The sequence below is a fragment of the Podarcis tiliguerta genome (genome assembly GCF_965153285.1).
Source record: "Podarcis tiliguerta genome assembly, chromosome: 6".
In the NCBI taxonomy this organism is placed as follows: domain Eukaryota; kingdom Metazoa; phylum Chordata; class Lepidosauria; order Squamata; family Lacertidae; genus Podarcis; species Podarcis tiliguerta.
Window position 1 is genome coordinate 41,956,897 of NC_139539.1, and position 13,069 is coordinate 41,969,965.

A 13,069-nucleotide genomic window follows, 5' to 3' on the forward strand; every position below is an offset into this window, starting at 1 on the left:
CCTCACAGGGAGAAAAATGAGTTGGGGGTTCATTTTTAGCAGATGAATAGCAGTAGAAGAAAGGATTAAGAAACAACTCCTTGCCACTTTTTCGTTTCTATATGCGGTCTCCCAAGGCTGTTTTTCTTTTACAGGAAAAGGGGGAAAGGGACACGGACCATTGTGTCACACAGCTCTTTTGGTCCTTAAGCCTAGCTGTCTTATTTTTCCCAGTACACGGGGTTCTAAATAAAGAGGTATTGGTAGCAGTAGACGTTTCTGATCACAGTGATGTATCTATCCTTTTCGGGAAGTGAGAGGGATGGAAAAGCCAAAGGGATCCAGTTGCACTGCCACAGAAGTAAACACTTGTCAAGCCTAGAAACACAGTCAATTATTGATCTTGGCTTCTGCCAAATGGAAAAATGCAAAATCAGTAGGAAACTAAGATCCCATTTTGCAAGATGAATCTTTTAATTGATCCAAATACATCAGTGTCAGAGCACCAAAAGAAAAAGTAATGAGGGTGAATCACCCACTAGCTTGCTCACTGAATCTCTGTGCATGATGGTGCCCATAGAAAGGTAATGTAACATAAAGCCAGGAGCCAAAACTCCTTTTGCTTTTACCCGATAACAGGGACTGCAGATGTTGATTTCTGTATTAAGGCTCAGTTCAGAGTTTCCAGTAACTCTGGACACCTGTCCAGGCATTCAACTAATGTATCAAGCCAGGAAGTGCATAGAGGGCATGCGCTGCCCTGCCCACAGCACCCTCACTTGATCCACCCCCAACAGTCCACAGTAGGAAGATTTAGAGGGGGCTTTCAAGCATGTTTGGCTGAATGTATTTAAAAGTCTCCCCATAATCTGGAACCCTTATAATGTGATGTTGCCAGTCACAGGAAACCTTCTGAGCACATTCAGCTGAACATGCTTAGAAATCCCCTTCACGTAGTGGAGCAGGCACAGACAAGGATACCGGCAATGCAGGGGTGATGTATGTGCCCCAACTTCCCTACATATGTTGAACGCCCATTTTGTCCCTTGCAAAAGACTTCCATAACACTCCACAAAATGGGCACCCTGCATTCCAAAATTTGTTTTGAAATTGTGAAACATCAGTCCAGGATCACATCTAAGAATGTGGTGTGCTTATGTTAGCCTGTTAGAAACAGAGGAAGGAGAAATTAATTTAACAAAAATTAGGACAATCCAGAGCTTTGTGTCCCAGGATATGGATTCAGATATTACTACATAGAACATAGCATGGCAAACGCACAAACTGATAGCTTAGCAAATATTTATTCTCCTTGATTAACCAGAAATATTAATAATATCCAGGTCCTAAAATATAGATCCTGGTGGTGCATGATTCAATTGAAGTTTAATATTTTGGGGTTCCATTAATTTCAGTAGGAAAGCACCCATAGTTTTATCAAGTTGGGAAAATTGAGCAGTAATTGCAGTTGTTTATTTACAAGGATGAGTTGCTCTTAAGGCATCCATTTTGTACACGCAGAGAACTTCGCTGCCAAAAGTGAATCATTCTCTGGACTCAAAAACATAGAAGGAACAGTTGTTGGGACACCCTGAACTCAGATGGAATAACGTACTGGCCCCTTTTGCCATTTTCGCACAATTCAGCATTTCTCAGGGGATTTCAATGGGTCTTATAAATATGAAGGGAAGAAGACAAGACTGAGAACAGTGAATGCTAGCTGAAAGCCGGTATCAGTATTTCTCCTCTTCTCTCACACTGTGATTCTTCTCTTTAGCAATCCCATAGCAAATATTCCTTTGTAGTGCAAATAGCCTTAAATAATTGGAATGGGAGAACATGGACTGGCTGGTAGTGAAAAGCAGCTGGCTCCCTAAGAAAAGTGATTGCTTTGTCAATGAGCTTTCCCCCCCTTTCTTTTACGCATCATGTTCAAATCTAGTTCCCTGCCCCTAATGAGTTCTTTGGCACCTTGTCCTCCAGGAAACTGAAATACATTCCTGTGGGATTGTCCCTGCAGCTTTATATAACTTGCATCCCATTGGCTTTGATCATTTCCCCAAAGAACTGGCAAGATCTCCTTCTGTCGGCAACTTTCCCTTCCTCTCCTTTGGAACTAAGGCTGTCATCTAAGTCCCACATACATGGGAGTAAGCCCCATTGAATTCAACAGGACTTACTTCTGAGTAGACATGCTTAGGATTGTGCTGTAAGCATGTTGCTGTAGGAGACAGTTCATACCAACCAGGCAGACAACAGGCTTGTTGGTTCTACTACTTCGTTTTATATTTGAACCCTAATATCTCACAACCAGAGCCAGGGGCAAAAGACAGACAGTAGAAGGGCATGCATGCATACATAATTTCATTTGTATGCCACCTTTCCACAGTTCAAACCATGCTCAAGGAAGCTTACAAAATGAAAAATACAAAACTGCAACATAACAAAAGCAGTCGTAAACAACAAATAAAACATTTAAAGAATACACAACCAAATTGAACTATTTCCATACAAGTCACAACAAGATCTAAAACCAAAATATAAAATACTAACAGCAGCAACAACACCAATCTCCTCGACCAAACAAAGAAATGCCAGCCCATCCAGCAGCCTTAGATTTTATAGCTGGAGTCAGTCAGGGCTTTGCCCTCTCAGGCCAGGGGGAGAAAGGCCGGTAAGGCAGGGAGCAGGTCTTCCAGGACTCACAGTCAAAATGGAATTAAAGAACAGTGTGTCTTTAAGCACCTTCTGACTGACTGAGCTAAGGAATTTGTTTTTAGTACCAGAACTGAAGTGAACTTGCAGAAAAATTCCTCTCCTGGTTAGCATTCTTCAGTTCAGCAACCAAGCTGAGGTGGGAAAAGTTGTTTTTGTTGGGAGCCAGAAACCCTGCAAATTATCAAGAGATCTGCTAGTAGATCCTGATCCACCTTCTGCCTACCAGTGATCTAGCCCAACTCATATAAATCCTTCTGATTACTGTAATTAGTACACGTGCCTTGTTTGGTACATCTATTTCAAGTGTCCGCTTCTCACACACTGAGTGTCTGTGAACTGAAAATGCCTTACACACAATGGAGAAATGGAGCTGTACAGCTATAATGTGTATGATATAATATATGTAAAGGGGGCTTGTACACATTGATCTGATCTGAAGTGGAAGGTCTTCTGGCATCCCCATCATGTACATGGCATTTCCATTTTTTGACTCTGTGATCTGTGAACCTTGAGCTAGAATGGACATTTTGTTCACCCTCAGAATATTGGCTGAATATCTGGCCCATACCTAGATCTCATTTCTCTCCCAATAAGCTGCTGGAGGAAACATGAAGTGCAAAAAGCCACAAAGAAAACTCCGAAGTTTTTTTGTGTTTGTATAAATGACTTTCTGATTGCTTAGTCTACTGATAAATGTTAGGTGCTGGTGCCCCAAAATCTGGGTCAAATACAAGTTCCTCCATTAGCTTCACCTACAAACTTCTCAGGAAAGAATATTTTGTTTGCCAAATGTCTTCGCCTTTTCAAAAAGCAATGCTTTCTCCAAAAGCTTTGGGACTGTAGTGAACAACTGCTATTCAGAAGAAATTAATTCCAAGTGAAAAGATCAAATGTATAACTACCAAATTATTTATTTATAGTCTGTAACTGCTACTGCTACAACTTCTACAGCTACTACTACTACTACTATCAACTAAGATCCCAAATAACACCAATCACTGTATATATAACAGGTTAAAACCTCGCTGTTGCTTGCCTGTTAACTATCTGTCTTTGAACTTCCAGCTTCTTTCACCCAAAGAATCCCATAAATGGCTATTTGTATTTAGAAAATAAACAATTTGAAAGCAGAATAATGCAACACAGAGTTTAAAATAAATTTGTTATGTGCGGACAGTATTGGTTGAGCTGCCAAGTGGGAAAACAATAAACCTCCTACTGTTTGTATTATTCTTTTTTGGAGAGGGAAATATGGAGAGTAGCTGAGAGAATGAAGTGACCTAATTATATCAGAATTAGAGAAGGTTAACAACAAACAGATTTGTAGGGAAATGAGTGTTAGTTAGTTATTCAATATTGGACTGAGAAGCATAATGATAATATCCTTTCCCTATGTGATTCTGACTTGTATCTAAATAATAGTCACAGATATGCATCACTACATAAATTATATTCTGCCAGCATTTCCTGATGAATAAAGCAAATCACCTACCTTCCCTTGAGACATCTAAAAATAAAGCATTGCATCTCAAGGCTCCACTAATTTACCATGGATTTCAAGAGAGTTCGGGTGTCACATACTGTAGGGGCCAATCTCTCACCAGGGCCAAGTCTCCTTAGGGAGAGAGTGATAGACCTAGAGCAGCCTTTGTCAACCTGGTGCCTTGTAGATGTTTTAGACCACAAGTCCCACCTGGTGAACTGAACTGGGGCTGATGGGAGTTGTAGTCCTGAACATCTGGAGGGCCAGGCTGACCTGGACCTTTTCAAGGACGGGCCTTCTCCAAGAAAATCATGTGTTCAAATTGTCTGATGGAAAAGATGAAAATATAGGTTGGAGGGGTATGCTGAGGTCACTTCCAGAAAGGCAGTACAATTGGGTTCAGGAAGAGGAGCTGATATTCAGCCTGACTGATGGGAACAAAAAATCAGGGTGAGGCTTGTAGGGCCAGAGAGCAAGGAAGGAATATGCTAGGGCAAAACAAGGAGTGGAGCCTGTGATCAAGAGCTTTGCTGTAAAGAATAAGCTCTGCTAAAAATGAAGGGGAAATAAGTTTATACAGTGACAGGGAAGGGCAGTGATCAGTTATAGTGGGGAGTAGTGGAGAAAAGCAGAGGCTGGCAAAGTTACTTGGACCCCAGGTGATCTATGGTTTGCTGCAGCAGCTCAAGGAATAGATCTCCAACTTAGCTCAAAAAAAGAACTTTGGGACTACAAGGGGCTGGTGACCCTGCTAGAGTATCCCCATCTCAGTACACAACACTGTGACCTTTGACTGATGCTCTTCCTAGAAGGGCAGCCATCTGACTTGGTTGAAACACTTACAACTATAGAGCATGTGAGGTGCAGGAGTACCATCATCCACTATCAGATGGATCATTATGAAGCAGGAAAGAGCTCATGAGTTGCTCAGAGGGGATATTATTAAATAGCTTGTGGAAACACACATTCGCTGTTCTGTACAACCACCACTGCTAGAATATACAACAGGCACAGGCAGCTGAAATAAACATGCCAGAGTCATGCGCCAAGGTATGCCTCCCAGTGTGAACTACCCACTTCCCATACGTTCATCCCTCCCCTTCTCATTCTTTCTCATCACAACCACAGTTGTGACATGTGAATTCTGTAGCAATTCAGAAAGAACCCAAAAGCAGTGCCAGTTTTGCCACTGGGCTCCCTAGAAGCTGTCCCATGGAGGCAGGCATCAAATTAATGCTCAATCTAGGCAAGGAAGCTGGCCCAGGATGACACCCACTGTGCCCACTCATGGCAACTGTGAATGCATCACATGCAAAGTATCATGTCCCTTCAGATTTTAAACTGATTTATCTGAAATTTGGGCACCCTGTATGCCTCACCCAAGAGGTCTTCCCTGCCCATGTCACATCAATAGGACAAAGCACCTTGATTTACATAAGAACTACCATGGTTTCAGCAGAGACTGTGGCATGCATAACTGCCAAGTGACTTCCACCCACCCACATGTTCATGCATTCGCATTGATCCAGTTGGGAGTATATCTGTTTCATAAAGTAGGAACACATCTTGTAAGCAGAGCCATCACAGATAGTTTGATGAAGTGAAGGCGACAAAATCCATTCATTTGGTGACAGTGAGTCCCCAGATGAAAATATGCTCATACACACCCAACCTTTGTAGACTATTGCTCACATGTGATATAATTATGACCACATATACACAATCTTTGTTCAATCCAGGGATGCAGGGTCAAATCTGTCAATGAATTCCTCATGTTCTACCCACCCATAAAACATCTGTTGCTAAGATAAAAAGATTTGCAGGCTGGAAACAGACTGTCCCTAAAGGATGACTATTCACCTACTGACTTCTCTGTATTGCTATAACCAATTTATGTTCAGTAGGCCTGTTTGTCCTATGAAAAGCATGACAGAAGAAGATTGTTGGTGTGTGAGGGGATCAATCAGCTTCCCTGGGCCCTGAGATCTTCAGATTAGCCCTTTATTGTTGCCCTACCAATGCACCTAGTCCTTTTGTGATGACACAAGAAAGAGCCTTTTCTGTGGTGGCACACCATTAATGGAACTCCCTCCCTTAGAAATGCAGACAATGCCCTCATAATTTGAGATTTTGAAGAGCCACATTTTCATCCAGGCCCTTGGGAAAAACTGGACATGTTTAGGCAACCCAAGAAGAAAGTAAAGCTATCAATCAGCTGCAGTAATATGGTTTGTTTTAATTGCATAGTTGTATTAATTGTTTAAACATTGTTTAATTACTGGTTTTACTGTTGTTTAAATTTAACAAAAAATCCTGGAAACTTTAGTTCATTAAAGGTGCTAGAAGCTGTAGGTATGTGAGGTCTAAACTACACTTTGCATGATTTATTGAAGTAAAAAATGTGCTTTAAATGTGCTGCATTGAATGTGCGTTTTTTTAAAAAAAATATTCAAAATTAAAACAAGACATATTATCCAAAAACATATCATCCTTGTTTCTACCCCCCATTTTTCCTCCCTCCCCCACCCCACAAAACCCACCCGCCCCCACCCCCCAACTTCCCTCAGTTCCAGTCTTTGGTTTCTCTGAGACTGCTGTTTTCTGCATGTTACAAAGTTGTATAGATCCTCAAACTATTTAGCTGATTATTATCAATAAAAAGTTTATGAATGTTTATTCAAAACCTGCCAAGGAGTCCAGTTCACTTTGTTGCGTCTTCAGATACTTTGTAAAGGGTTCCCATTCATTCTTCAAGTCACAGTTATCCCTGTCCCATAGCTTATATGTCAGTTTTGCCAGTTCTGCATAGTCCGTCAATTTTTCTTGCCATTATTCTTTAGTAGGGGTTTCTTCAGTCTTCCATCCTTGTGCTACCAGAACTCTCGCGGCCGTTATCACATACGTGAAGATGTTTTTCAGCTTTTTTGCTGAAGCAGCATTGAATGTGCTTTACATGTATAGTGCAGATGTGACCTGGGTCTATTTGAGAAAGAGGAGCATCTGGAAGAGCTGGCAGGACAGTTCCTTCAGATGTATGGATCTTCCAAGCTTTCTTTGAGGGCTCAGTAAAAATAAAAACCAGCTCTTTCCCAATAATTCTCTGAGGAAGCTTGTAAGGCTAATTACAACATTCACCAGTGAAACCTTGGCCATCCCTAAGTGCCTCATAGCCATAGAAGCATGATTTCTCTTGCCTGCCTGCCTGCTTGCCTTAAGTGATGTCCCATGGAAACAGCTTTTGGTGGCTTCCACACATGGACTTCCATGTAAGAAAATATTATTATGGGACCCTCCTGCTCCTGGGAGCCTTCAACAGAACATTCCATCAGCACAGAAGTTTGAATCACAAAATTAAGTGGCTGTGACCAAGGGATGCTTCTGTGTTGCTTTTAATTTATTTCCACTGGCAACAGATTCCGTCATCTGAAAAACCAGAGCCAAGGCAAGAGAACGGCAGAACAGAGGGGATGGGCCAATGTGTGAACTTGCCTTAAGTCTTCCTACAGAAGTCAGGCTCCTCTTGTTCTCCCATAATTGGCCCTGGATAACCTGCCCATCACAAAGCACCTTGGTCAGGACAGTCTTAGCTTATAAAAGTCCTTATTTCCCCTCCCCACCTCATCATGTGTCCTGGGATGTTCTGTTTTCCCTGTTCTTTACAGGACGGGTTGGGGAGTGGTGCTGCTTGAGGAGCTGGAAAGAGTGAGGTCACACTGAGAGAATGCGACTTCTGCTTCTTGCTGGATCCAGCCAGGTGCTGAAAGCAACAAAGGGGAACACATGTTTTGAACGTTCCTTGGATACTTTGGTCATTAAATCCGCGGACAAACTTCCCCCAGGAGAAATCAGAAAAATAGATGAGCCCTGTCCAGCGCTGGGGCAAATGAAGCAATGGAAAGAACTGGGCAAGCCCATCAAGGCTTATAAAGCTTGCACTCAATATACAGCTCATTCTCCTCTGCTTGGGTTATTACCTCCTTCTGGCACCTGCTGAAAGCCTTTTGGATCTGGCAACCCTAAAATAGAAGAGGAAAAACAAGGCAGGGCAAAGTAATTCCATACCAAAGTAGTGCTGCTCCCTTTCTTATAGTATTATTTTTGTTGTTGTTGTTTTTATTTGGGTAAAAAAAACCCCATAGTTAACCATCTGCTCAGATCCCAGCAAAGATGGAAAGTAAATCCATCTGTCTCAGATCCTTGAACTTGTGTTGGTGAGAACTAGATTAACTCTATGTGGTGCTTTTCCTATGTTCACATCCACACCACACATTTAAAGCACATAGTTTCCTCAAAAGAATCCTGGGAAGTGTAGTTTGTTAAGAGCATCGGGAGCTGTAGCTCTGTGAGGGGTAAACTAAAGTTCCCAGGATCCTCTGGGAGAAGAAATGCACTTTAAATGTGCTTTATATTATTAGCGGAGGCCATGCACCCTGGGTTCTGTCACTTCATTGCATCCGTGTCCAAGGTTTTTCAGAGCATGGCTCCAAGGAAATCTACTTAGAAAAACTGCTACTGACTGGACTGAATTGTATTGGCAAGTCACCATTAAGGAAAACACACAGTAAAATTCCTTTGATAGGGATTTTAATGGGCTTTCTCTCCATTGCTGATACTCCACCCTGCTCCCGCAAATTCCTCTCGCACACTGATCGACTCTGCACTGGCATGGGAGCCAGAGTCTTTGTTAGACTCTCTCTTTCTCTCTGTGTGCCTTTGTGGTGTTGCAGAGACTGCTTGGGAGGTCTGGACTACAAGGGAATAATCTCATTTGCTATGGAGGCTGGAACACTCTGCTCCACCCACACATCCACGGCTGCTTTTGTGGCGCTTTTAAGTACAGAGAGAAAAGAAGTATTTTGCTAGGTTTCACATTTCTCCAGTATGAAATCATCCAAATAGTCATCTGAAGTTAAAACCTTTATAAAATCGAATTTCGCCATCAGTTGTTGTAGTAGGACTGGTGTTCCACACCCACATATTAGCTCTTGGCCTGCCATACTAAGCCCCTTTCAGACCTTCCACATTTGGTGAATGAATGCCCACACAGGGGGAACAGGATTTATTCACCCCTCTGCACATCCATATGCAGGTCAGAACACAGCCCTGTGCACACATGTGTGTAAGTTCTGTTTCAGGGGTAGTCAACATGGCGCCATCCACATGATGTAGGAAGCCAACTCCCATCATCTCTGACCATTGGCCATGCCGGCTGGGTCTGATGAGAGTTGCAGTCCAGCAGCATCTGGAGAGCATCCTGTTGGCTAGCCCTGCTCTGTTCTGACCTTTAAATGTGTTCACATGGTTCAGTAGTGAGGTCTCCCATTGAGATCCTGCTTCCCCATCACCATATGTGTCTATTTGCCATACATTGTAAGTCTGAAAAATGTGCTTTCCACTCAAAACCAAGGTCTCTGTTGGATATACCTCTTCTGGGTTATCATCAAATCCAGTGAGCTATACCACAAAGCCCACTCAAAACAAGGGCTAACAAGGCCATTTAAGGAAGCATGTGTAAGTGATTGTATGTGCTCTAATATCAGAAGCAGAGACATCACCTTGCCAACAATGGCCCGTATAGTTAAAGCTATGGTTTTCCTAGTAGTGATGTATGGAGGTGAGAGCTCGACCATAAAGAAGACTGTTAGCCGAAGAATTGATGCTTTTGAATTATGGTGCTGGAGGAGACTCTTGAGAGTCCAATGGACTGCAAGAAGATCAAACCTATCCATTCTGAAGGAAATCAGCCCTGAGTGCTCACTGGAAGGACAGATCCTGAAGCTAAAGCTCCAATAGTTTGGCCACCTCATGAGAAGAGAAGACTCCCTGGAAAAGACCCTGATGTTGGGAAAGATGGAGGACACAAGGAGAAGGGCACAACAGAGGACAAGATGGTTGGACAGTGTTCTCGAAGCTACCAGCATGAGTTTGACCAAACTGCGAGAGGCAGTGGAAGACAGGAGTGCCTGGCGTGCTCTGGTCCATGGGGTCATGAAGAGTCGGACACGACTAAATGACTAAACAAACAAACAAACAAACCTGTGCTCTAATACCACTCTCTTGAATGCCCATCACTCGTGCTCCAGTGAGATCGAAGTTTCAAAATAGATCTTGAAAAAACAGTAGGTCTAATATTTTGTACTGAGAATGCCCTGGAAGTGGTAGTTTATGGCGCAAGGATAGTTGTGTGCCGTATGTACCATTGAAAAAAGAGAGAGTGACTCTTTAGAAGAGAATAGGGAGAAAGACATTCATGTAACAAAAGTTTTCTGAAGGATTCTATTGACTGCAGGTCTTTGGACAAACTGGAGGGGGAGGGAGTTTGCTGAAAGTATAGTGACCATGAATCCTTCCTATGCTAGATTTCGTCACACAATCTTGATACATCTTCTAGGATAAAACTGGAAAAAATGAGTAGTACAGAGATTGTCTACATCTTTATGACCATCTTTATTTTGAAAACATCTATTTTTGGATAAGTCATGGGATAAAGTCCAGAGTAATTTGTAGATGTTCAGAACTCTGTCCATCCCGAAGCAGCATCCAATAGGTGCAAGTGTCACGGTTGCAGCTGCCCTGCCGAGAGAACACGTTATAAGTCTTGCTGGATCAACCAAATTTCCAGGGGATTTAGTCTCCTGTTTCTCCACAATGGCCAATAAGATGCCTCTGCTAAACAGCAGCACCCCTCCTTGAATCACAAAGCAGGCATGGGTAATACTTGGAAAGTTTGTCATGCCCTGACTGCTCCCAAACCTCCACAGCACAGCATTTTTCATAATTGCCTGGTGCCTGGTTGCAGGCACCTATGGTGGTCTGGATGAATGAGTTCAAAAGATGCTAGGCTTTTTATTCACCATCCCTTTAGTTTGTTAAAATGTTCTCCTATTTCCCAAGCTGTGATGCTGACAACTCATCGCGCTGGGGGTTGTCTTCTCAATTCCTTCTGCAAAACCACCCCCTTTTGCAATCCTTCCAAATGGTGCCATCTCCAAGGATGTCTTGTCACTGCCGCACTGTGAGAAATAAAATGTTTACATTAATTAATAACAATTCGGATGACATGTTAAATGTAGCAACACAACAAAGCAATGCCAAATTATTGCCCCCAATGGCGTGGTGGGAAAGCAAGTGAGGATTTGTGCTTATTTACATAAAAAGGGATCAAAGTCTTTCTGCAGACTGACAACTAGTCCTCAATTCTCAAAGCACTTAGGGTACTTCATGAGGATACATGGGTAAATAAAGAAGATCAGCCCATTAGAAATCGGGTCCTCTGCCTCTTGAAAAGAAAACCTTCAAAATTCAAGTGTAGCAAACACCAGAGCCTGAATTATGAGGGATACTTCATAGCCTGCTGAGTGTTTTGACATGTGAGTGGTACTTATTGCAGCATTCTTCATTGCCAGTGGATATGTTTTTCATATTCTTAACATCTACTGTGATTTAATAGGTTGTCTAATCCATTGGTATACTCTGTCAGTCAAGTGTTTAAAGCTTTTGGGATGGTCTTAAGGGAGGGATTTTCGTATCTTGTTCTGATAGCCTCAGTTGTTGTGAGTGCTCTCTGTCTCTCATGTGGGAGTAATAATGTAGCTGGATAGATGCAGGGAATAGCTCACGGAATGAATGGAAAGCAGAGACCTAAATATTATCTGCTGATGTGTACAATGATACTTGCTCAGTGACATAACTCTGGTCTTTCAACTGCTGCTAGTGGGAAAATGCCTGGGATGATAACTGAGGCTGTGACTTCAGCTTCCTGCAGCCACTTATCATGTAGTGAGATGAGTCTAGCCATGAGTGTTTGGCTGCAGACTCTTTATGGTCCAGAGATAACTTCTGAATCAACTATTAGCAGGATCTGATTCTCATTATAGACCTCTGGTTCTGATTTTGATTATCTGGAAAGTATCTTATCAATGCAAGGAGCTTACATAATACCCTTTTCTTATGTACTGAATTTCAATTCCAAATTTGAAAACAGCAATGCTGAAGCCCTTTTTCACAGCCACTGTTTCTCCTGCATTCTGCTCTTCTCTGGATTAGTCATGGTGATGTTGTGCAGAGCTAGAAAAGAGAGGTGTTTTCTGACAGAGCTGAAAAAGTCCCTGAGAAATGGTAAATAGATTTGGCTCAGCCACTATATACATTCCAATATTTCTTGGGGCCTTTCTGGTATGTAAAAAGAATGCTAAGGAAAAACCAGAAATATGGGGGCATTTAAGTACAACCATTAATACCAGCATGTCCAAGGATCTCATGAGCTCCTGTCCTGCTCACATATGCAGAAATCAAATGATCTCCAGTCCCATGTGGTATAACTCCTGTAGGTGGGGGCAAATAAAACAGGTTTACTAAGGTGTGAGGCTGCTTCTGTTTCCTTGCCAGATTGATAGAACCCTCTACTGCAAGATGCTGTTTGGGGGGTGTCAAATTGGAGTAGTGAATGTGGGGGGAACTAATCCATTACATCACTCCCACTGTAACTGCACAGATTGTGAAGGGAAAATGCATTGCAACCTATATATTGGGTGTCATATAGCAAGGTAGCTTTAACACATGTTTGACAGAGTGCCATCCCTTATTCCATCTCACACCTTACTTTGTGGCAGGAGGAGGTCTGCCATAGAATCCCATGCTTGGATGAAGGACACAGAACACATTTGTAGAACAGAAGCTTTTTCACACTGAATATTTTTTTCAAGGTGATGATTATATTGGTTGGCTTGCCAGCAACTTCATGCAACCACACAGAGCCTTTGATGAGAGCTATTACTGTGAAGCATTCACTAGAGCTATGGAAGTCATAGCTCAAACATGATGCATCTGGTATTCACAGGGCTGAAGGAGTTCCAGAAGTCTCTGGAAAAATCAGTACCCAAAGCCGTT

The 13,069-nt window shown here is 42.4% G+C and overlaps 1 protein-coding gene across 1 annotated transcript in view; it reads left to right on the plus strand.

Moving 5' to 3' along the window:
- Positions 1 to 12,157: 12,157 nt before the first annotated feature.
- The window catches only part of FMOD (fibromodulin), a 73,056-nt gene continuing 72,144 nt past the window's right edge, over positions 12,158 to 13,069 (plus strand). Inside the window, exon 1 of the mRNA XM_083445581.1 lies at positions 12,158 to 12,298. Within this exon, the coding sequence (XP_083301707.1) occupies positions 12,296 to 12,298 (3 nt within the window). The 5' untranslated portion in view covers positions 12,158 to 12,295. The remainder of the gene's footprint in view (positions 12,299 to 13,069) is intronic.